The sequence below is a fragment of the Cottoperca gobio genome, chromosome 21 (assembly GCF_900634415.1).
Source record: "Cottoperca gobio chromosome 21, fCotGob3.1, whole genome shotgun sequence".
NCBI classification, from domain to species: domain Eukaryota; kingdom Metazoa; phylum Chordata; class Actinopteri; order Perciformes; family Bovichtidae; genus Cottoperca; species Cottoperca gobio.
In genome coordinates, this window is record NC_041375.1 from 20,421,337 (window position 1) to 20,434,309 (window position 12,973).

General features: G+C 40.4%; 1 protein-coding gene across 3 annotated transcripts in view; it reads left to right on the forward strand.

Moving 5' to 3' along the window:
• Window positions 1-12,332, forward strand: part of abi3bpa (ABI family, member 3 (NESH) binding protein a) — a 28,380-nt gene extending 16,048 nt beyond the window's left edge. For 2 of the 3 annotated variants that reach the window (XM_029459026.1, XM_029459027.1), the window contains 10 exons: window positions 5,335-5,406; window positions 6,676-6,801; window positions 7,152-7,241; window positions 7,384-7,593; window positions 8,059-8,164; window positions 9,111-9,190; window positions 9,817-9,846; window positions 9,983-10,141; window positions 10,991-11,113; window positions 11,203-12,332. In XM_029459026.1, the coding sequence (XP_029314886.1) occupies window positions 5,335-5,406; window positions 6,676-6,801; window positions 7,152-7,241; window positions 7,384-7,593; window positions 8,059-8,164; window positions 9,111-9,190; window positions 9,817-9,846; window positions 9,983-10,141; window positions 10,991-11,113; window positions 11,203-11,318 (1,112 nt within the window). In that variant the 3' untranslated portion in view covers window positions 11,319-12,332. Of the gene's footprint in view, window positions 1-1,776; window positions 1,966-2,709; window positions 2,779-5,334; window positions 5,407-6,675; window positions 6,802-7,151; window positions 7,242-7,383; window positions 7,594-8,058; window positions 8,165-9,110; window positions 9,191-9,816; window positions 9,847-9,982; window positions 10,142-10,990; window positions 11,114-11,202 lie in introns of all 3 variants that reach the window. The other variant, XM_029459025.1, reaches the window with a different exon arrangement.
• Window positions 12,333-12,973: the final 641 nt, after the last annotated feature.

A 12,973-nucleotide genomic window follows, 5' to 3' on the forward strand; every position in this document is an offset into this window, starting at 1 on the left:
ACAACCCCAGCCAACATCCCAGCCACGAATCCAGACCCAACCTCAGTCACAATCTCGGCAAAAGCCACATCTCCAATCAAAGCCTCAAACCACAACCCAGCTCCGGGCTGAACGACAACCTCAACCAACACTCCGGCCGAAACACCAGGCCCATCCTCAAACACAACCCCATCCAAAGACCCAAAACCTGCCTCAAGTTCAAACATCACCTCAGCCCACACCTGTGGCACATCCTCAATCACAATTTCAATCTGCAACTCAGCCACAAACCCGAACACAACCGAAGACCAACCCACAGCCTCAGCCACAATCTCCACTAAAAACTAACCCTGAGGCTCAACTAACCACCACGCAGCAGACTAAGGCCCAACCAACAACTAAACCAAAGATTATTTTTTTCCAAACCAATCTCAAAACACAGCCTCAACCAAAGAGTCAACCCAAGCCCCAACCACCACCTCGAAAAAAAAATCAGCCAAAGCCTGAACAAAAACCTCAATCCAAAAAACAGCCGAAGCATCAACAAAAGACCCAAACAAGGGACCAACAAGAACCTCAACCAAAGATTCAGCCATGGCCCCAAACACAACCTCCAACAAAGACCCAGGCCCAACCTGTATCTCATTCTCAACCTATTACCCAACCACAACCTTCACCAAATGCCCAGACTCAGTCTCCACTTGAACTTCTACCCAAGCCACAACCTCAACCTGGGCTTCAGTCTCAGACCAGGACCTACTCTGATCCCACCAAGGTCACCCCAAGGCAGGCAGTCACTACGGGTAAAGACCCTTCTTTTTGCCATCAGTAGTCCACACAATTAAGTATTAAGACCTTATCTAACAATGTTGGTTGTATTTGTATTGATAAATACTTATTGTTAGTGTCCAAATCTGGTCAATAAATTCTGCGGATTTTCATGTGATCTTGATAAATTGCTAAAAAGCTATCTTTGATATAGATTTTGTATTAAGAATCTGCTCCAAACAATGTAGAAATAAAGAATGTTGGGCTCCTTCAAAGCATGATTAAATGTTCTCAATTGGTAAACCAAAGTGAGAGTCCATATACATGAGCCATTGGTCAAATTGGTCCTCCAGTCAGAGTTCAGCATTGTCTGACTACATGAAAAAGTTTACTGTTCATAGATATCATGATCACAATAAATACCCTGCTGCATTGATTTAAAACCAACAATAATCTCTTTGTCCATTATCTTTATTATGCACCCTTTAAAAGTCAAAAATATATTCGTATTATCTTAGATAAATAGTGAGTTTTCTTTCATACAGCTCCTAGTCCACCAGAAGAGGGCAAGCCTCTACCAAGACCTGCCCTGGCTACAGAGAAGGCTGATAGTTACAAGCAGGGTAAACACCATGACAAGTTTGTCCCATTACCATCTCTGCTTTCGTCAAGTCACATGGAACCCAGTGCTTTCAGTTGTACTTCAAACCATTGGATGATGTCACTGCTTCCCCATCTTCATCTACATCCATACCACCCTACACACCCCACCCCATCATTACCCCTGCCTCTATGTGTGCCTCCATTTTCAGCCTAGCACACTCACCTCACCCCTGCCCCCATTCACAACCAGTGCAGTGTGTCTGACTTTCGATCTCATTTATGCCTTTCTGTCATTTCATCCATTGTCCACTCTTCTACATTCCTTTTCACTGATGTGCTCTATCATTTATTCCATCTAGGTAAAGCGATCAAGCGGTCGGAAGTGGTTAATCCTTAACCTTCCTAATTGCCTTTCTGCTCATCTAGGTACAGGCGTCCTCAGGCCATCCATTGTTGAGGTTCCTCGTTCTCCCATTAGCTCATCAGGTCCTCCAGCAGGAAGAAACACCACGCTGTCCCGCACCCGGGTTCCTCCTCATTCCACCCGTAATAGTGGCAGAACATTTTCTCCATCCAAGACATTGACCTCCTCTCACAGCTCCAGCACACCTGGGGGTAATGGAGTACTTATTTCCCTTCCTTTTATTCCCTCTTCCCAAGTAGCTACCTCAGGTTATCCTCTGCTGTCAGCACTCTCTTCACTCTCCTATGCAACTGTGCATCTACAGAAGAAGGCATCCAAAACTCATACACAATGCTTGGTGCCTTTCTCCTTCTCCCGCTCAATCTTCTGCTTTACCTCCTCTCACAGTCCATATGTTCTCCACGCTCTGCCACATGTGCTCAATGTGTATTTCACAGTTTTACCATGAGCAGCAGTGTACGTCTCTGGGGTCAAGATCGTTAACATAATTTACGGTCCCTCTTGCTGGCCGGTTGGGAAGTCTGGCCACAGCACTGGCCAGGACACACCACATTTTACACCAACCATGCCAAGCCAAGCAGTGTGCAGACAGTACAGCTGCCACAGCCAGTCTCTCTTTTCTTTCTCTCTCTGTATCTCTTCCTCTCTCTCAAACACATACTCCCCAAAGAGTTATAGAAGTATAAAGTGAGAACTGTCAAAGGATATAATTAATGTTTTTAAGTCATGGCAATTCTATTTCTATATCCAGAACATCTGTAAAACCAGGTTGAAGACACAAACAAGTCTCTAACTTCATTTTTACTGACATTAGTAAGAAAATAGATGATGAGAAAGAAAGACAAAAAACATTTTTTCTTTCCGACTTTCTTATTTGGTATTTGTTTGTCACAGTGACACAAAACATTTTATAACAGACCTTTTTCTCCCTCCAGCAGCCGGTGGGGTTCATCATAGGGGCAATGCTCTTCCTAAACCCATGCCGTGGTCCAGAGAAAAACCTGGTAAAGACAAACCAAGATAACCACCTTTCAGCGTTCCTCACTCACTAACCTAAGAGGCACTGTTATGTCCCGTCCAACACAGTCACACTGATCTGCGCTTTTGTCACAATTCTCTCATGCTTTGTGATTTTCAATTTGTCTGTCAGTGTGACGTTTTGTGTCTGGTTGTGATCTGTGTTGTCCAATAGTCCTTATACTTGACTGAGACTGAAGCCATATATAATTCTAATTTAAACATATACCTGTCCTCTCCACATTGTTTAGTCTACTGCACATATGGACCTGTAATCGGGAACTGGTTTGAATTTGTTTGAGAATAGCTTCAGCCTGCTTGTTGTGAAAGGTGATTGTGGTTTGTCCTTTTTTTTGGTCAATCATTTTGTTTCCATTCTGCCAGGCAGGCTCAGTTAATTAGAGTAATTGAATCCATCTCAAGTAGTAATGCAAACCATGTCTGGACCACATGTATTAATGGTGATGCTCCGTTCACTCTGTTGTTTGGAGTTGTGAAGAGAGGTTGTGCTTCAGTCCCATGTCACAGCTGGTGTGTGTTATTTCTGGAAACGTTGACAGTTTCAGAGGTCTTCAAGGAGTCACATGGCTCTCTGGAAGCAACTCTTCAGAAACAAATAGACATTTTGCCTGCCACACTGCACACACATCAAGCACAAAGCTCCTAATGACCGTTTCTACCTTTCTAAAAAAGAAAAAAGACACAACCTACACGTAGTTCACCTTCCTGTCCCCATGAAGTAAATGATACTTGTTATTCTACAAAAGCACTCTGTAACTTTGTATTGTACACAAAAGCTGGTACAGAGTTTTCTTTTGGCGTGACTTAGCTTGTCCTTGACAGCTTTATGGAGCTCAGTTTCACATTGGCATTTCAACTTGAGTTTGTTTCAAAGCTCTGCTTATAGAGGACTCCAGGTGTGTAATGGACAGTGTCCATCCATGAATCCCATCCATGAAATCTGAGTGTTTGTTTCAAAAGCAACAAACCCCAGTGATGTGAGACAATGGTATGTGTTTCAGTGGGAATATTTTTCTGGACTGAACGTAAATCTCTATGTTTTGATTGCATCTATTTTCACATTCTTGCCCTGAAGATGAAGTTATCTGACAAAAACCAGCGCTCACACCACCACTGCTGTTTTATATCACACAACTGAGGCCTTTGGCACATCAGAGACTCTGCCTGCTGTTTTAGGGGTTTATTGTGAGACAGTTAACACAACACACCCGCTGTAGAAACGCAGACCAGATCGTATTATATGCATTGTAGACATACTGTATTGTTGACATCTATTTTGTATCATTCTGAGCTGTCAGTCCTTATCCTCACGTACCTACTGTACGTCTTTAGTATTTGTTTATCTTAAGACTGGCATTCCATAATGTGTGACTTTCTGTATGAGCATATGTTTGCCATTAACTGTCAGTTATACCATGTGGGACTCAGGGGCCCTCCTTGAATGTACTCTGAGCTAATCAGTGAGAGTTGTCGGCAGATGTTGTTTCAGTTTGTCTTGATAGACTCAACTCTTTTGTCTTGGGAGTAGATGCCAGAGATCACTGATTTATGCCGACTCGGGGGGAGGTAAGCGGGAGGATCGAATCCAAGAGAAATCTTTTTAAGGTTTTTTTGGCCTCAACAATTGGACAATTACGGAATCTTGTCGACAGAGTGAACATAAATGAATCTCTGAGATAAGAGGATGACAGACTGCGAAGAGAGTGGATGCTCTGGAAATAAATCGCAGTTCAAATGATCTCTAAGCAACTTGGATATGAAACGTGTAAAGGAAATTGCATGTGTCAAACTTCCCAGTGCTTAACCTTCACTTCTAAGATATCGCAACAAATGTTTAGGGAGATTATGCTTGTTAAACAACATTAAATCATTTCAGAACCCTAATGCTAAGATATCTGAGAATGATGGTGTTTTCTTTACTCGCTCTTCCTTGTGATTACTTATCCGGTTCAGTAAAGCCAATTCATTCCTCGTGTTCATTAAAGCAGTTTAGAGTTGAACTGATCTGGTCTTCATCTCATAGTTTGGCTTAATCTTTATTTTATTGTTTTCTCCATGGTGCAGGAATTTGGTGGAAAATATGATGGTCAAACCGCATCAGATCCAAAATAATCTTCCACTGAAGGGAGTTAAAATCATACAAGCAAGTTACTGAACCTGCTACCTCACTTTCCTGTTTAGGATTCACTAAGGATTTTTACATTTCTAAATTAAATTCTGCGGGTTTTTTGGGTGACTAAAGCACCGGCTTTATAGTTTTAAGGTTATTAAACACTGACATGATTTGATCTGCTTTGCTTTTATGTGCTTTATTGTTGCTTGTACATTATGTCAGTGTTTGTTCTTTTGACCGACGAAATGTCTCCCTCTTTTTGAAACTATAAACTTGACATTATTTCATCATTATTGCACTTTTAAAATAACCAAACTTGTTTTCAGTTTTGCTTCTCTTCTTCAGTGCCGACCACTTGTTCTCTTTCAATGTGATTCTTAATCTGAAATTGACTCTTGTTTCCCACAAGTCCCTGCAGTCCTGCGTCCCCTTATTCCTGGCAACAAGAGGACCAACCTGGTGGGGAAACCTAGTGACAATGGTGAGGGCAACAGTGATGGCTGCACTGACCACTCAACACTGCTGCACCTTGTCCTGTATACTGTAATCCTACACAGCAAGCCGAGACATAGTAGCCAAAGTATAGATAGTTAAAAAGCTTTCTGAGAATTATATGAGAAGATTGACAGCACTCTCATGTCTGTATGGTAAATATGAAGCTACAGCCAGGTACCAGTATAAAAGGTTCTTCACAACAGCCCCATTTTTACACTCATGTTTTGTATGGATTAAAATATATATATAAAGTGTTAGCTTTATGGTGCCGGTAGCCGGATTTGGTTACCTTTGGACAGAGCCAGGTTAGCCGTTTCCCCCTGTTTCCAGTCTTCATTCTCAGCCCAGCTAAAAGGCTGCTGGCTGTATTGACTGACTTATTGTACACGAGAGGAGTTTCGATTTCATCTAACTCTCGGCAAGAAAGCAAATTAACGTTTCCCCAAATGCCCAACTATTCCTTTTAACTTTACCCAAACTGCCAGACACATAGGACATAAGGCTTGTTACATTGACAGTGAGCCTGAATCAAAACAAGCTTTTTTGTATTGAATTGACTTCTTTTGACATGATTGCTTAATGAGCATCGCATATTTTTCTTTACTTCCTGTCTATCAGTCCATCTAAACTTGTACATGCTGTTTTGTTGTCTGAATGAAGCTTGCTACATTTTATCTTTATAGCTTTACTAGCGTGAAAGCACTGTTTGTTTGTTTATTAGTCCCACATGAATCCAATTTATCCAACGTTAGTTCCACTGCACATTTTTCCACAAGGTCAAGTAAGTCTTGGCTGCAATGCCTCTGCGGCCTCTGTTATAGTTTGAGAACCGCTGTCTTAGCCTGCAAATAAAAAACAACTGCTTACAACTTTCACAATGGCTTGCAATAAAATGCACTGTTTACTAATGAACAAAACAGCATTCAGCTCATCTCTGTCACTTGTTTATATCTCTCTGTCCTCACATAAGTGCACTTATGTGCACAAAGCCTGTGTGTGTGTGTGCATGGTTCTGAGCATCTGGGCATCTTTGGTCTCAGCAGATGTATTCTGGCAAACCTTTTTCCCCTTTAAAGAGCACAAGAGAGATTACTCAACAAGCAATCTCTGATCCTTCAGCAGCCAGGAAAAGGCCACTGAGTTGCTCAGTGAGGATGGCCAGAGCAGATGGATCACAACTGTGTATGACTATGAGTCAGATGATGAGGGTGAAGAACTGATCGCTTCTCCTTCTTCTGCTGCTCTCTATCCTCAGATAAACCCATGGATCTGAAACAAGGAGACAAGGAGTCCATCTTGAAGCCATTTCCTCTGGTCACAGTCAAGCCCAAGCTAGAGCGCAGACAACAGCAGACAACCACCTCTGCCCCGACAGTAAACAGTACGAGTAGCACAACTTATAATGTACTTCAGGAGGAAAGTTACGTCTCATTGTCATAAAAGCTTTCATAGCTGCAGGCAAAATTGAGAACTTCAATGAAAAATCTTTTTGACTTTGAATAAATGCATGCATGTGATAATAATCATGATGTATTGGTGATGCAGCTTGCAGGTGTGTATAGTAGGAAGGTGAAATGACAACATTTTGAATATCTAGAGGCAGACAAAGAGCAGGTGCTAGGCTTGCCAGTTGACCTGGGCCAGAGCTGCAAGAATGAGGACAAAGAGAGCTGCCAGGGACTGCTGGCACATCAAACTTTTCCCAACTCCTCTCTCCTGTTTCCTTTTCAGCCAGCCGTTTTGACATAAATGAAAACTCTTCCATATTCAGGCCCTTGCCTGCGTCAGATGTAGACATCATGGGCAAGAAGCGCTTTGTAGGTAAGACTTCTTCATGGCCGTTTTTACATCTCCGCTGCAGTCATCATAGAAATCTCTCTCACTCGGTACTACTGCAATGAATAACCAAAAGAGGTAGCGTGCATATATGAATAACTGTCGTTTGTATTGTACCCGTCTACAGCTCCCCATGTGATCTACAAGACAGATAAGAAGCCGGATGAGCCGTGCTCCATCACCTCCTCCCTCAGTTTCTTCCCAGATGAGGAAAGCGCTGATCAGAACGTGACTAGTCCTCCACGCATCCCTCCCTCCAACCTCACGGTGGTGACTGTGGAGGGCTGCCCGTCTTTCATCATTCTTGACTGGCAAAAATCTGACAATGAAACGAGAGGTACGGTAAAAACAAACGAAACATTTTTGGATGGAGCTGGTTTAAATTGCACCCGGGAGCTCGTTATACTTGTCTGGAAGTCCAATTTTGTTTCAGAAAATGAGCACTGAATGCAAAATAAGTCTATCTTCACTCATTCATGCTGTGCCTCCTGTCATGATAACAAAGTAGAACAGATGTAAATGGAAACACTTGATAAAGGGTTGTACATAACTAACTGCACCTAAGGGTTGCAGTGTAACTAGGTTGTCTATATGGTTAGTTATAATTGATGCTTCGGAAGCCTTTCGATGTCGCACCTTAACCCCAAACCTCATATCCTGCCACAAGTTCTCACACCTCTCTCATCAAAATACCTCTCCATGTTCAACATCACATGTTAGACTGTCTACTTGTAACTAAGTAATGAGGTTGTATAATTTACAACTGTTGACAAGGTGAAACTTATTCCTGCTTCTTTGTCAGAGTATGAAGTTGTATCCACCACTAAAGGACCAAATGGAGAGAAGGTGTCTGTACTGACGACCAACCAGACACACACAGCCGTGGAGAATCTCAACCCAGAGAGCAGGTTTGTGACTTGAGACAGATCATGTATTGTAAAAACATTTCTTTCCTTTAATCTTTCAGTTGGTCAGGTACTCTTACTACGTAAACCAGGTTTACAATACCACACGGTTGTCCACACAAACCTTTTGCTTAAAGTTTCCCTGTGGAGTTTTTAACCTCTAGCGGAGCTATAGGGCAGGTTCTCTATTTCCACTGAGCAACAGCTGATGGTAACATGTAAAACAAAATACTTATGTGCCAACAAAGACAGTGAAGAAGAAAACATCTGGCTAGTAAACATTGATGTAAACAATGCAGGTTTCTGACTTTTAAGAAAAAATTGGCTTTACAAGTGTTTTATGAGGAAGGAAATGCATTGATCATGTTTGTTTTGGTGGTAACGCTGAATGTACACATTACTTTTGTTTGTTTATAAGAAAACTCCACGGCGCACCTTTAACAAACACTGTATGCTTGAACTGCTGGCTGGCTGACTGCATTAGTAAGGTTTACTGTACATCTCATCAAGGGAGTCACATTAAATGGCACTGAATGGATATTAGTGTGCTACTTTTAAAGGTATGTTCAGATTCACTTGTACTTTTTGCAGCGAAATATGTTCAGTTCTGCAATAACAAAATGGCCAAAGTGACACCAAATCTGGGTGAAGAGGTTCACTGACTTTTTAATTAGATCTCAGCATCTGGAGTCTCAAAAACTCACCAGAACCCTCCCATGGGCTGGGTCTGCTGGCCCGACTATTGCCAGGACATCTGAATGCAGCACGTGGAATAACCATCAGCTCTGTGTGTGAGCGTGTGTGTGTATTTGTGTGACCCATTCTTAGCTTTCAAAGGCATGAAAATATTATGCGTCCCAGTTCTGGAGGTTGGGAGGAATTTAGATTGAAAACACCTCAAAGTTTGGATTATGCCTTTTTATTCCTTTTTTTTTCTATTTTATTTCAGTTATGAATTCACAGTAACACCAAAGAATGAGCTGGGAACAGGACCCTCCAGTGATCCTGTGTCTTTTAGCACAGAATCAGGCAAGTTTTACAAACCATATAATCCACTGAAGTCATAGTAGAGGAATTTCCTGATGAACTCGAATGTGTTTGCTCTGACAGAAGACACTAATTAGTTGCATGTTAATCCCACTGTATACATTGCTAATTATCAGGCAGTTGTAAGCATTGCTTTAAATCTCAGAAGGTGGGCTGTTAAGCAGTTGTTAGTGTAATGATTTCAACATGGCACTGGAGTCTGACTGATTAAGACTCAAGGGTCTTGTCAGCTGGCAATAAAAACATGTCCTTCGAGGCTCATTTCTAACAGAGGCGTATCATCCACCTGGACCGGAGCGCTATTAACAAAACTCATTTTGCACCAATCGTAAAGAAGCTGAATTTCAGCCCTGAGTTGATCAAATGTTGTGTTTTTAAACTCACAATGACAACGCTGAGAGGGGAAAGCTTTGCTTAATTGGCCTCCTGCCCTTGTGCAATCAAAGCCCAGCCTGTTGGGACTGAATATTTTTGAATACTCTGCCAAATGGGCTCTGATACAAGTCTTGGTTTGTCTAGCACAATGATTCAAGTTGTCTTATGACTGTGTGTTAATTCTAACTTGTTTTGATGATGATATTCATTGCAATTTTCTCCTACGTGTGTAGCGGATCCACGAGTGAGCGAACATGTTTCAGGTGAATATTGTGGGGGGGTTTTTTCTCGAGTGTTCGATCCAAATTAAGCTTTCATTTTAAAAACGTTCACTAGTTTTTTAATCCTGTTTATACAGATAATAAAGATTAGAATAGCCTTCTAATGATTTCTTCACAGGCAAAGATGCCATCTGGACTCAGTTCCCATTTAAATCCGACGACTACTCCGAATGCAATGGAAAGCAGTATGTGAAGAGAACTTGGTACCGAAAGTTTGTGGGCATCCAGCTCTGCAACTCCCTGAGATACAAGATCTACCTGAGTGACTCTCTCAAAGGTAATTACAGACTGAGACATGAGTGAACTGAGCAGCTGCTTACTGTCTCCAGAGGCCCTCAGCAAATTACAAATCAATTGAAAACATGGACTTTTCTATGACATTTTTCATGACAGACTATACTATGATCTTTTTTTTTTACATTTGAGGTATTATACTATACATTATTACTATCCATTTTATGAAATACTCTATTATGAAATTTTAAATAGTACAATACGCCATCTAAATGTGATTAATAAAGTCATAGTATAGTATGTCGTAAGGAAAAAAAAAAGTCCTAGTATAGCTTGTCATTAAAAATGTAAATAAAAAGTCGTAGAATAGAGTATTGTAAAAATAAGTTAAAAAAAAGGCACAAAAATGACATATTATAGCATATCTATAAAAAAAAGTAATAGAAAACAAACAGCATAGTAAGGTATGCCATAGAAATGTCAGAAGGATAGTACTTTAATGCCAAAGAAATGCCATAAAGCCATTAACATGTCGTACATTTTTTATGAAAAAGCTATTTCACGTATAAATGTGCGCCAGTTTATTTCCTGTTGCAGTATAAAGTGAATGACATCAGCTGACAGGAAATAGTCATGGACTCAAGCTGTTGCTTAGCAATGCAATTCCGTTGAAACGGTCTATAATCATGATTGTTAAAAAAATCATCTGGGCTGAACTGTCCCTTTAAATTTCCTGAGGAAAAATATCCTCGACGATGTCTTTTTAACACAGCGTGACTAATTTCTGACCAGTTCAATTTCATGTCAATGTGAAAACCAGATTCCAAAATGATGATGTGGTCGGGTTTTCTTTCAAAAGCCATAAAACCTTTTTCCTCCTTCGTCTCTGTAGGGAAGTTCTACAACATCGGAGATCAGACGGGGTATGGTGAGGACCATTGTCAATTTGTGGACTCCTTTCTGGATGGACGCACCGGCACCCAGATGTTTGCTGACCAGCTACAAAGCAGGCCAGGTATTTTTAGTTAGTTATAACCATTAATCATGTTTTTAAGTCTCAAATGATGCAATATTCTCATACCCTCCTCTGTGTCCTTGTACCAGGGTTTTACAGAGCGATGAGACAGGAACCTGTCCACTTCGGAGAGATTGGAGGGAAGTCACATGTTACTTACGTAGGCTGGTACGAGTGTGGCACACCCATACCTGGGAAGTGGTAAGACCCTACAGGGCCGTCCAGGAAGGATGACTTCCTTGGTGGGGAGGAAGAAGAAGACGTCTGACTAGGCCTGAAGGGAGGTGGCCTTTCTTTGACACTGTAGATGGGTTTGTCTGTTTGAACTCAGTCTATTCTCCAAGGTATGAACCTGTACAGGACTATTGGGTGTCACAAAACTCTATTGAGTGCATTTGTAACATTGGTCTTAATTTCTCTATTTATCTAAAAATGCATTCAACAAAGGAATGCGAGGGTTCGAGTGAACCGAAGCGTTGAATATACAGTAATTACAGAGAAAATGTTGGGAAGCTGGCTCCCAAAGTGTTATAACTTGTATGATATTATTTATCAAAGGGGATCGTTATTGAATATTCTGTGTGTGCTCGGGCTTTTGAGATGAGAAAAAAATAATAATAGTTCCCAATACTTGCATGTCACTGAGCACACACATTGTGTCATTTGTATACAGAAAGGTAGCAATCATGCTTTCATTGTACATTTGGATTATGTAAAATACAAGTACACACAGACATGCAGAATTGACCTTCTGCTGGCCCTAAGGGATTATTAGCAGTTGCAGTTTGCACAGTATTTAACCTTTCGTTCATATATGTATATGGTGTGAAATACAGTATGTATACCAGGGGTGATATAGTTTGATACATTTCAGGTAAAGACAGCTCTTAGCAAAATTGTTGATTTATTGTAAGAAAGCCGAAGCTTGAGCCCGATGTTTCTACGGGGTCACTTGGAAAGATTTATGTATTTTTAATGCTAATGCAGTCTTGTCCTATATTTTATAAAATAATAACATATATAAAAACATTATAAATAACTAAACTGAGCTTTATTGTGGAAGTTACATAATTAAATGACATAATTTATGTTAATGTGTACATGAAGCTATAAATTGTCAGTTTGTTTCCACATCTGTCATGACGGCAGTTTGATTTGATGCACCATGTATGTATGTATGTTTGTTTTCAGCAATAAATCTTGTTTTTATATTTACTGATATTCATTTCCGTTTCACTTCAATGACTTTATGGTAAAAGGTAAAAGTAGACATTTTGGGAATTCTTGCATTTAGTCAGATGAGATTATCGATCTGCAATTAAAACAATTAAAACAGTTGAAAATCTATATTTAATTGGCTTATCACTCAATATCTTTTGTAAAAATTCTCTAATTATTAAAAAAAATCATCTAATTACAGTTTGCCCGTTTAAATTAAATGTATTTAAAATTGTGTAAAGCACAACTCTTGTATGAAAAGTGCTCTATAAATAAAGTTTATTATTTCTATCTCTCAGTGCTCCGCTAATAGACGAAGCGTATTTTCCAAAACGTCCAACTTTTCCTTTAAGGGATGATGCATCGTCACTGGCATCAACTCTGATCTGAATTGGATCAAACACAAAGATGATGGATGGAATTCAACTCCAGAGGTTAGCTAACCAGAAAACAAATTCATAACTGTACAAATATTGCTTTTAACATCTAAAAAGGGATTTTGGTTTTGCACCGACTAGGTGAAGAGCAACGCTAAACACACTTCTCTTAAATTATCTTTAATAAACCCTGTGTACTCAATTCCTCCCACTCGCTGAGACAGTTTGACATGAAATATCAACCACATACTCCCATGCCACATGT